Source organism: Cibotium barometz, chromosome 31 (genome assembly GCF_041138505.1).
Source record: "Cibotium barometz isolate CiBa-2024 chromosome 31, ASM4113850v1, whole genome shotgun sequence".
NCBI lineage: Eukaryota > Viridiplantae > Streptophyta > Polypodiopsida > Cyatheales > Cibotiaceae > Cibotium > Cibotium barometz.
This window is the reverse complement of record NC_141076.1, coordinates 21,157,928-21,170,156: the sequence shown is the minus strand read 5'-3', so window position 1 is coordinate 21,170,156 and position 12,229 is coordinate 21,157,928. Positions and strand designations below refer to the sequence as shown.

Below are 12,229 nucleotides of genomic sequence, written 5' to 3'. Positions count from 1 at the left end.
TGGATGTGGAGAGCCTCTATAGTCATGGATGTTGATGATCCACTTTGATCCCCTCACATGGCATTCTTGTAGCATTGTACCATTGACACTTGTCCGGTTGTTTTTTCTTTCAGCTCTAGTTGGGGACTTTTTATGTCTTTTCCATGATTCACCCGCTTCATGGACACATTGTAACACTTTTGGTCTCATAGACCCTTTGACCTTTAGAGAAGTTAATAGAACTCTCTCTCTCTCTCTCTCTCTCTCTCTCTCTCTCTCTCTCTCTCTCTAGGTAGGCCTTTGTGAGGGCAAAAGGACGAAAGGACTAGATATACGAGAGATCAAAGCAAAACAACATAGCATGAAATGGGTGAGTGAGTGTATATATGTGTCATGTGCACAGTGGGTATCTACCGTGTGCTATACGCATGCAAGACTAGTTTCGAGGCTTGGGGAAGCTTGGAACTAGGCAGGCTGATTGACGAGCTGAGTTAGGGAAATACTAACGGGCGGGCACCCAAGTATGGACGAGCGGGCGGCCAAGTGTGGACGCCCGATGACCGGCCAAGAGCCTATAAAAGGGTGGCCAAGGTTAGTTATTGATATAGAGAGTCTCGCGAGTTTGTGAGAGCTCTATGGTCTTGGAGCCTGGATCTAGTGCAGACGTGCACCTGCTTTATGCAGCCAAGGTCGGCAGCAGTCTCAAGGCCCGCGAGGGCAGCTTCGCGGCGGTATGGGACGTCGTGAGGAGGAGATTGGTCGGTTCGTCATCCTAGTTAGCTCAGCTCGTGGCTCGGTGGGGACAGCCAAGATTGTGGGCTTGGCCACGGCTGTCATGGTTGGGAGGTGAGTCAGGCCTGCACCCCCTTGCTTGTTTGTTGTTCGTTTGTTTGCAGGATTCGAGTTTCGAACCAAGATCGATCACGAGGGGATCCGTGGGGATTTGACAGTGGTATCAGAGCATACCTCGTGAACGAGCAAGTCGGTAGGTAGAGAAGAAGAGGTCGAAGAACGGTAGGTGAAAAAAAAAAAGCTTGCTGTTTTTTCTGTGCATACTGCAGTTTTCAGATTTTGTATGTGTTTTTTCTTCATCAAAGAACCCCATGTTGATGGGAGATGGTAGGTTGAATAGGGTTGATTGCTTTTGCAAAGAAAAGCCTGTTTTGTTGTGCAGTCGCATAACTTGCAGGGAGAGAAAACAAAAAAAAGAAGAAAAAAACAGCACGTTGTTTTCGTTGCTTTTTTGGCGCATGAGAGAGAGAGAGCGAGCGTAGAACTGCTGGCGGGTGTGCGTTTGGTCGAGTCTGTGCAGGCGATTCAATTGGCAGGCGGCTCAGTGTGCGTGCGCACGAACCTGAAAAGATTCTTGGATTTCGTGAACGAAGATTGCATCATACGCTTATCACGGAATACAAGATCAAGTGGAAGGATCGTGTTGAGGAGGACGCTACATGGGAGACATTGACTTCTCTTCAGAGAGATTACCCTGGCTTTTTAGTGAGCTCAGGAGTGAGCTCTTAGAGGAAGGGGAGTATGTCATGTGCACAGTGGGTATCTACCGTGTGCTATACGCATGCAAGACTAGTTTCGAGGCTTGGGGAAGCTTGGAACTAGGCAGGCTGATTGACGAGCTGAGTTAGGGAAATACTAACGGGCGGGCACCCAAGTATGGACGGGCGGGCGGCCAAGTGTGGACGCCCGATGACCGGCCAAGAGCCTATAAAAGGGTGGCCAAGGTTAGTTATTGATATAGAGAGTCTCGCGAGTTTGTGAGAGCTCTATGGTCTTGGAGCCTGGATCTAGTGCAGACGTGCACCTGCTTTATGCAGCCAAGGCCGGCAGCAGTCTCGAGGCCCGCGAGGGCAGCTTCGCGGCGGTATGGGACGTCGTGAGGAGGAGATTGGTCGGTTCGTCATCCTAGTTAGCTCAGCTCGTGGCTTGGTGGGGACAGCCAAGATTGTGGGCTTGCCCACAGCTGTCATGGTTGGGAGGTGAGTCAGGCCTGCACCCCCTTGCTTGTTTGTTGTTCGTTTGTTTGCAGGATTCGAGTTTCGAACCAAGATCGATCACGAGGGGATCCGTGGGGATTTGACAATATGAAAACATGTACAAGAGGTCCTCTGATGTGAGGAGACTCTATGAAGACAACCAGTATAGAAGCAAAGACGATGTCCGAGCTAAAGCACATTCGGTGAAGAAGGCTTGCGCGTCAATGTGAGGCAAAGGCACTCTATGAGGTAGTCAATGTCGAGGCTCGCATCGGTGGATGCAAAGGTCGTAGTGTGCAGCGGAAGGTGAAGTGATGCACACTCTAGTGACAAGGGTGCTGCGGAACCTAAAGGGTGATGAAGAGCAAAGAGGGCTCCCGTCCCGAGTGGTGCAGGCTCTGGTGATGAGGGTGTTGCAATACCTAAGTGGTGGTGAGAAGCAAAGAGGGCTGCTGTCCTGAGTGGTGCAAGTAGCGCAAGCTGTGGTGACAAGGGTGCTGCAATACCTGAGGGATGAAGAGGAGAGAGAGGGCTGCCGTCCCAAGTGGTGTGAGATGGTGAGCAGAGAGTGGGCTGCTGTCCCAAGGTAAACTGTAGAAGAAAAAAGATGATGAACTGTAGCAGAGAATGGGCTGCTGCCCAAGATATCTACTGATGATAAAAACGCTGAGGTGCTGCTGTACTGTGTAGCAGAGAGGGCTGCTGTCCCATGAACTGAAGATAAAAACGCTGAGGCACTGTAAGTAGCAGAGAGGGCTGCTGTCCCATGAGCTGAAGATAAAAACGCTGAGGTGCTGTCCCATGAGCTGAGATAAAACGCTGGTGTGCTCTATGTAGCAGAGAGGGCTGCTGTCCCATGAACTGATGTAAAACGCTGGTGTGCTGGAGGAGACAGGCGATGATGTTGCAGCGGATGTAGTGCAGGCCCCAGCAGCAGCACCAGATATGGTCTATGAAGTGGTACAGTCTGCTGAATGATGAGGCTCTCCTATATATAGTGAGTGGGGCTGCTGGTCGGCCAGGCTAGGGGCTGTCGGCCAGCAGCAAGACCCACAAAATCCAAAATAAAACCAATAAAATCCAGAATAATCCTGGACAAGAACCACAGAGCCTTTTCTCGACGACTTCTTCACATGTACTATATTATGGTCTCGTGGACCTTTTGGATCTTTTAAAAGACAGTAATAGTCTCTCTCTCTATATATATATATATCTCTCATATATTGTTTGTATGATGTAATATAACATAAATTTTAGTACATTAGTGGGTATGCATGCATGCATGTGTATGTACTATACATGCGCGCATGCACACACACACATACACACAATGCATACACTTCCACCACATAGATGTTTGCATGATGTTGCCATCCAGAGGCATGTTGAATTCACACATACGCACACACACTAATGCCCCTTTACGATATTGAAAAAATGCATGAAAAGTTGACAAGATAAAATAATACAGAGTTATGACAATGAAACTCGGAAGAATTCAAGTAATTTTGTATCAGATTACTGGCCCTCCTGAAGGAGACTTTAGATACTGACCTCAGTCAAGGACCAAAATTGTATTCAAATAAGTCTTTATTATCACGACTCATTTAAAAAGGGTTTTTGAAGAGAGATTAATTTCATATAGGTGCCATAGTTCAAGCCCTGGACATGCGCATCGGCAGGCCAAGGCCATAAATAACTCCCTTTCTTTAACGTATAGGACCACAATAACCCAAAAGTTGTGAGGAAACAGCAAACCTGGAGATTGGCAAAACATGATCCATCATTGACCTCAAGGAATGCAAAGGTTCCCTTGCCTTGCTCGCGTCCAGTTTTGACCCACCCTCCAACAGTCATGCTCTGACCTATCAGGCCAACACCACCATCCTCGCGCCCTAGAATTGATTTGATGATCACCCTCTTCGAATACTTTGCCTTTTGCACACATCCACTCCCATCAATGGAAAGGTCCTTGACACCAGAAGCAAGCCCACAATCTTCTCCCATTGCCAAAGCTGAAAGCGGCCATCCAAAAAACCACGTAAATACCATTGCTGTAAAGCTAAAGTAATCTACGATGTTTTACACTGTGAAGGCTTTTAGGGTTATCATAGTGTCCCTCACAGAAAAGAATGATCTAGGCTGTGAAAATCTAGGGTTTTCTTACTGTCTTCTCACATAATGCAGAAAAATGAAAGTATTAGAATTTAGGGCAGAATGCAGAGAAATGCAAGGATTTGCAAGGTGTTCTTACTGTCCTCTCGCAGAATGCAGATTTAAAGTCACGAAAGCTTCGCGGCTAGAGGAGAGGCACAAGCTCGAGAGAGAGACACAGAGACAGACAGAGAGAGAGAGAGCAGATTGTGAGCGGCTGCAGACAACGCCGCCGCACAAAAGCGCGTGATCCTCAAGCAAAAACCCTGAATTTCAAGTCGGCTATTTCCTAAAAACAATGTGGGCTTCTTTTTTTCGGATGAATTTACAAAATTGCAAGTGAAATTCGGCATTTTCCAGGGACAAAAACTATATTTTCCTATTTTTAGTATTGGACCTTGTTTACTTTGAAGCATTACCTTGTATTCATTGGTTTAGGGAAACATCCTTTTCCAAGTGTTTTGATTGGTTGGGAAAAACATCTTTTCAAGTGTTTTGATTGGTTGGGAAAAACATCTTTTCACACCACACTTATGCGAATGGGAAGCTCCATTTGTGTCAGATTAGAACCACGACCTACCTTCTTATCGTGTGTATAGTGGTTTCATATGCCAAGTGATGGCTAAAAGATCCTAATTGAGAACACAATGGCTGAGAGATTGATGTGCATATTGAAAAACTCGACGAAACAAGATCGGTAGCCTCAAATGGGTTGCTGGTAGAAATTTTTTGTTGAAAAAAGTGGTTTGATTAGAATGTCAAAAAGGAAGGGGATTTGGTTAGAATGTTAAAAAGGAAGGGGATCTAGCCCTCATGTTTGGGGTTGGTTCCAACAAAAAGAAAAAGTTAAAATATCGAGGGATGGGGTCATTTAGAATCGCAAAAATTACTCCACAAGGCTCGATAAGAATTGAGACCCTTGATGGTGTTGAAATGGAAGGATATATCAATGGGAGTAGACCATGGACCCCTAACCCAAGTACACAAGAAAAGGCTAGAGAAATCAGAAAAGGAGCGAATCAAAAAACAAGCCCAAGACAAAGCTAAATCGTGTAAGGCCAAGGCTAAAGAACGGTTTCAAAATAGAACATTGGATGTAAACATGTGTACACTCAATTCTATGAAAGATGAGGATGTGGACATCGTTGAAGTTTAGAATTTTTACCTCTCGTATTGTTTGGAATCTTTTGCCCTCCTACTCCTCACGCTACCATATGGTAATGTATTATCCCACATAGTGGGCTGGGGTCAACTTGACCCCTCTATATAGGGCCAAATGCCCATTGATCTCCCCTCATCCCCCACCTTTATGGTGGTTCACAAGTTATACAGGAGGTGAGGGGGAACCAGCCAGTTGTTGGCCTACATCCGTGTGCTGAGCATCCACTCTGTGTGTGATACTCTATGGTTTTGCGTTCTTTCATGGTATCAAAGCTCGTTAACTCCTACTTGGCATCGGGCTTCAAATTAGAGCCTCGTGAGCTCCTTCTCGGCATCGGGCTTCGCATACAAGGGGGTGTTGGAATTAATTCTTGCCCTCTTGCTCCTCACGCTGCCATGTGGCAGTGTATTATCCCACATAGTGGGTTGGGGCCAATTTGACCACTAAATGCCCTTGGTCTCCCCCCATCCCCCACCTTTATGGTGGTTCACATGATATTTAGGAGGTATGGTAGTCATACGGCATGTGGGTGCAAAGGTTTCACCATAGTCAACTCCTTTCTCTTGTGCATAACCCTTTGCAACAAGCCTAGCTTTGTATCGCTCACAACACTGCCATCCGCTCTATGTTTTAGCTTGTAAACCCATTTCGTACCAATGGCCTTCTTGCCAAAAGGCAAGTCTACCAAATCCCATGTTTCATTTTTGAGTATTAACTCGTACTCAGATTGCATAGTACTCATCCAATTTTCAGATTCATGTGCTTCATCAAAGGAGACAAGTTCATCTTCTGAATTACATAAACTGGCACAATAAGAGCATAACCTACATTAACATGAGATGCATGATGAGAACCTGCACGTATTCTACTAGGAAAAGGAGCGGCTAATTTCTTGTCATGCAGTGTTTGCACCAACCATTTTTGCATACTTTTTGACTCCTCAATTTCCCTTCTTTACTCATCAATTGCATCATCCCTATTTGCCTCACCAATAGGCTGATTTGTGGGCTGAAAAACATGTTGAATTGTAACCTGTGTGAGTTGATTTTCAGCATTCCTTTGATTATCCGAATGCTCTATATCAATGTGTTCTGCATTGAACAATGGAAGAAGAGTGTTATCCGTCAAGCTTGCTATGAAGTTGCTCATGCACAAGTGCATAAGCAATCTAAATTGCGTAAGTGAAACACAAAGGGCCTTTTGCCATTCCAAGCTTCAAAAGGCATAATTGTATGCAAAGCCTTTGGTAGGACTCCTATTCAAAACATATGTTGCACACATGATTGCTTCTAGCTCGAAACCGTGAGGTAACTCCTGACTTTTGACCATACAATGTGCCATCTCTATGAGAGACCTGTTTTTACATTCAGCTCCACCGTGTTTGTTGAGGTGTATAGAGCACAACACATTGCTGTTTTATCCCATGATTAGCCATATATGCATGAAACTCCTTAGACATATTCTCCCCTCCTCGATTGGTATGCAAGGTACCAATCTTACATGCAGAAGCATTTTGAACCATAGCAGGCAAAGTGCCTAAAAAGCACATAAAAACCTCTGATTTCTATTTCAATTGATATGCCCATTTATGTCTAGAATAATCATCAATGAATGAGACAAAATAGAGGTAGTCCCCAATAGATGGTGTCCTCATAGGACCATATACATCACTATGTATAAGCTGTAATTTTTGGACATCTTTAACCGGACCACCTTTGGGAAACGATGCCTGTTGCAATTTTCCAAGAATATAGCCCTCATAAACATGTTTGATAGAGGCTTTAAGATGTGGCAGCTCAAACATCGTGTCATGTTTATGCAAATGCAATAAACTGCCAAAGTTCAAGTGACCAAAGCGTGCATGCCATAGCTTAGCATCACCCATTGCCTTTGTGGCAGAAACTATACATAGAGCATGCCTTTATCTTTCATATGCATCTAGCCTAGAAAGGCCATGAGACAAAGTACTGGAAGCAACAATTGTATTGTCGTCACTACAATCATGAACAATACATCTGTCATCCACAAACTCAACACTAAGCTAGCCTTAGTAATGGCCGAGACAGATCACAAGTTCTTCTTGATCCTCCCTAGTACATATAATACATCTGAAAGCATGATTATTCCACCATTTGTTGCCAGTGAGAATAATTTTACCAACTCCTTTTACCAACTCCTTTTACATGATATGAGGAGTTGTTTGCATAGGTAATAATGTTTTCGTATGGAGCAAATTCAAGTGATGAAAACAAACTACAATGAGAAGTAATGTGCTTACTAGCACCACTGTCAAAATACCATATATATACTAACAACCATGCATATATCCTTATGCAAAGGGTCAAAATTGTAGTGCATAATGAAAGCCCAATCATCATGTACATAGTTTGCAGATTCTTTGTTTTCTAAATTAGATGCTAACGCATTAGCTACTACAGCCATACCCAAGTCTTTCTTTTTCTCCTCCTCCAATTATTTCATGCACTCATTGATGTAGTGACCAGGTTTCCTACAATAGTCCCATTTGCCCTTTTGCTTTGGCCGTCCCCTCATGTAGTAGCACCCGTAGAGCGGCGCTACGGAGATCTAACATTGGTATCAGAGCTTGGCGTCGGGATCGCGAGTGGCGTGCGAAGTGGGCCCAACCGTTTAATGATTGGCTCTCAATCAAACTTGGGGGGATAACCTTATCCAAAAGGTCTTCATAATCTTCTACAACAAGAAGTCGTGTACACAGAAGAAGTTGGCCATAGCTGGAAGGAAGGGTTTCTATTTTCTCTCTATTCTCCTTTTTCTCTCTCTCTCTCTCTCTCCCTTGCACACACCTAAGCTCTCCATTGCAGGTAAGCAATTTCTGTGTTTTTTGCTTTGGAGCTTGTCAATTTTGTGTTTAATTCTCTGTGGGAGAAGAGGTCGATTGTGTAATAGCCCACTATGTGTGGGGGGGAAGACGACCAGCGTAGCCAGTGGCCAGCCCTCATCACGGGCGGCTTGCCTAGCGCCGCCAGCGGCGATCAGCCCCTAGGCGGCCAGCCACAAGCTAGCGCCGGCAGTCAGTGGCCACCAGCATCGGCCGACAGCCCAACCGCGTGCAGTAGTACCTTCGATCCGCGTCAGCGGAGGGACGTGGGCTGGGATTGGACGTGTGGCACCGCTGTCCAGGACCGGTTGCTCGCACATCTTATGGCGCGCCCATCTCCAAGCCTGGAGTGGAGGTATTGGCACCTTGCCGGAGGGTGAGGTTGTCTGCTATTCCCTACTGCTGTAGTGGGGGGGACCGCATGTTAGGCCGGGAACGGAGCAACGATTACCAGCGCCGGTGGTAGCCCAGCTCGATGCAGGATTGAAAAAAAACTATAAATAAATAAATAAATAATAAAATCTAACACCAGGGTGGTTCCCGCTTCCCGCGAGGGAAATTTACAGCAAGGGGGTGTTCCCGCATATATTTTTTGGGGGGGGAAAAGTCATACACGGCACCAGGGGCTGGTTCCCACAGCGGGATGGTATTCGTATTTGGGACATATATTTCGGTGAAGCTGTTCCCGCAGAGGGACACACGAGACTTGATGACCGCCGCCTTTTACGGCTCCAAGCGGTTGTTCGCATGATAACTGTCAATTAATTTTTTTAATGAGTTGCAGGCACCTTTCTCTCGGAGTAGCATCCCGGAGTAGCCTAGAAAGGCCATGAGACAAAGTACTGGAAGCAACAATTGTATTGTCGTCACTACAATCATGAACAATACATCTGTCATCCACAAACTCAACACTAAGCTAGCCTTAGTAATTGTCGTCACTACAATCATGAACAATACATCTGTCATCCACAAACTCAACACTAAGCTAGCCTTAGTAATGGCCGAGACAGATCACAAGTTCTTCTTGATCCTCCCTAGTACATATAATACATCTGAAAGCATGATTATTCCACCATTTGTCGCCAGTGAGAATAATTTTACCAACTCCTTTTACATGATATGAGGAGTTGTTTTTATAGGTAATAATGTTTTCGTATGGAGCAAATTCAAGTGATGAAAACAAACTACAATGAGAAGTAATGTGCTTACTAGCACCACTGTCAAAATACCATATATATACTAACAACCATGCATACATCCTTATGCAAAGGGTCAAAATTGTAGTGCATAATGAAAGCCCAATCATCAAGCAACGATTACCAGCGCCGGTGGTTGGCAACCCAGCTCGATGCAGGATTGAAAAAAAAACTATAAATAAATAAATAAATAATAAAATCTAACACCAGGGTGGTTCCCGCTTCCCACGGGGGAAAAATTTACATCAAGGGGGTGTTCCCGCATATATTTTTTTTGGGGGGGGGGGAAGTTATACACGGCACCAAGGGCTGGTTCCCACAGCGGGATGGTATTCATATTTGGGACATATATTTCAGTGAAGCTGTTCCCGCAGGACACACGAGACTTGATGATACCGCCGCCTTTTACGGCTCCAAGCGGTTGTTCGCATGATTAATTTTTTTAATGAGTTGCAGGCACCTTTCTCTCGGATCGGAGCATCCCAGAGTAGTTACGCTTGTAGAGGCTCGCAGCGCAGCACAAATTGGCAGTCGACGACAGTCGCAGGTGACCGTACAGGCAACCGTACAGGGGTGACTATTCTCTCTCCACTGCTCATTTTATTAGCGTTTTTGTAATTTTTGAGTTCTTGCATTTTTATTTGTGCAAAGAATTAAAATATGTGTGCTAGGCGTAGTGTGTCCCCACCACCTTTTACTTCTCTAGGGTTTTCAAGTCTCTTGTCCCCTCGGTCTCGCGGGTTTGACCCTGACCGCGAATTGTCAGGCCGTATATGCCCAACCGTTGTTCGGTCCGGAGTGCGCTTGTCGATCACGCATGATCCGCCAGTGCCCTCCTCGTTTGTTGACCCCGCCTTAGGACCCAGTGAGCCCGCAGGCCGGCCGCAGTAGCAGATGGTCCCTTTCTGGCCGATGAGCCAGATGACATGAACATTGACGTATACACTTCGGACCAGACCGTTGTCCGGTCCGGAGTGTGCTAATCGATCACGCGTGATCCGCCAGCACCCTCCTCGTCTGTTGACCCCGCCTTAGGACCCAACGAGCCCGCAGCGGCCGCAATATAGCAGATGACCCCTTTCTGGCCGATGAGCCAGATGACATGAACACCGACGTCATCGAGGGGACCGAGGAGGATACTTTTAAAATATCTTAATGCAAAAGTGAACAATATGAATAAAGTCCAGGGGCTGACTTAGTCACGATGCTATAGAGCATCTCCACACAGTTAGACGCAGTGAGTGACAGCCACCTCGGCTAGTACTCTGACTCCTCGTGGTAGACGAGCTCCTGCGGCACGGGTGAGCGTAGCCTTGCCAGTGGTTTGCAGGAGTACAGGCTGATGCGCCTGCGGGGCCGTCCGTAGAGACAGCTTCGTCGTTATTGAAAGACTTGAAGCCGCCTAGTTTTGGTGGCAAGGAGAAGGAGAGAAACAAGGACTCGGTCAACATGTTTCTAGCGAAGTGGTCAGACTTGCACGTGCTGCAACAACAGCCTAGCCGGGTGCAGCCCGTAGAGGCTAGCCTCTCATTAACCGGCAAAGGGTACAAGTGGTTTGGATGAGAGGCTAGCCTCTCATTAACCGAGAGGCTAGCCTCTCATTAACCGGCAAAGGGTACAAGTGGTTTGGATGAGTTTGACAACTCATCCTACCACTTGGACGGAGTTTGAAACGATGTTTCGAAAAGAGTTTTTACCTGTTAATGAGGCTGAGAGAAGCTGGGAGTTATGGGACAAGTGCTCGATGGAGAACAAATCCCTGACTCAGTACATCTCAGCAGACTATAGGGAGATAGTACTCAAGCTAAAGGGGATCGATGCATTCTAGACATTGCGAGGCTTTAAAAGAGGCCTCAAAGATGATTACCTTGAGTACGTAGAGCCCTTACAGCCTAAAGACTTAGCAAAGATAATTAAGTATGCGCAGATATTTGATCACATCAAGCGCCGTAGTGCACGTGGTGGTTTGAGTAGGGCCGAGGGTAGTGAGAAGGGGAGGTCAGGCATTAAAAGAAAAGGGTTCCACAGTGATAAGTAGGGGAATAGGATGGACCAAGGAGGATAGGGTGGTCATTGGTCTAAAAAACTGTGACCATCCATGAAGAAAAGAGACAGCAAAGTCCAAAAGAAAGAGCAGTTTATTAAAGCGCGAAAGGAAAATCGTTGCTTTAATTGCAACGATGTAGGGCACACGAAGGCTGAGTGTCCAAAGCTTAAAGCCAGCACGAGCGGCAAACGAGCCCAAAAGAGATGGTAAATCCTCTAGGCAGTTGCATACAGTGCAGAGACTCCCTCTCAGTTCCGCAGAGTTTAGAGAGGCGACAGTGTGTCATTGTGATGAGCATCGCACTTGTTCGGTGACACCAGCGATGTGGCAGTCTACTGTAGGTCCGCATGACATGGTGCGCATGTATGGCACCATAGGTGACCGTAGAGTCTCAGTTTTTATCGATGATGGAGCTAGCCACAACTTCTTGAACTACTCGTTAGTCAAGAAGTTGGGGTTGACTGAGACCCAGAGCGATCATGAGTATACTGTTGGCCTAGCCAACGGGTATGACAAAACGGTATGGAATACCATAGTATTGGGGGTCCCATTATCTATGCAGGACTACGAGGCTCCGCTTGACTTTCTGGTCATACACTTAGCCAGAGCAGACACATATCTAGGCAGGCAGTGGCTGTATGGCTTGGGCCCTAGTCTAGCTCGGAGTTACCTACATAATATGCTACGTTTTGAGCATGGAGGTAGAGTCATTACCCTGCAGGGCGACCGTACTATCCCCGCCACACCACTTATTTCCTCCATGGAGCTGTGCACAGCGGTTCACATAGGCCAGATAGCAGAGGTATATGCTTGTTACCCTCTTTTAAATTTTGATGCATGCGA

The 12,229-nt window shown here is 46.2% G+C and overlaps 1 protein-coding gene across 1 annotated transcript in view; it reads right to left on the bottom strand.

Moving 5' to 3' along the window:
* The window catches only part of LOC147620609 (asparagine--tRNA ligase, cytoplasmic 1-like), a 33,733-nt gene extending 29,306 nt beyond the window's left edge, over window positions 1-4,427 (bottom strand). Inside the window, exons 1-2 of the mRNA XM_086824854.1 lie at window positions 4,222-4,427; window positions 3,726-3,982 (exon numbers count right to left, since the gene is read on the bottom strand). Coding sequence (XP_086680980.1) covers window positions 3,726-3,974 — 249 coding nt within the window. The 5' untranslated portion in view covers window positions 3,975-3,982; window positions 4,222-4,427. The remainder of the gene's footprint in view (window positions 1-3,725; window positions 3,983-4,221) is intronic.
* Between the last annotated feature and the right edge of the window lie 7,802 nt (window positions 4,428-12,229).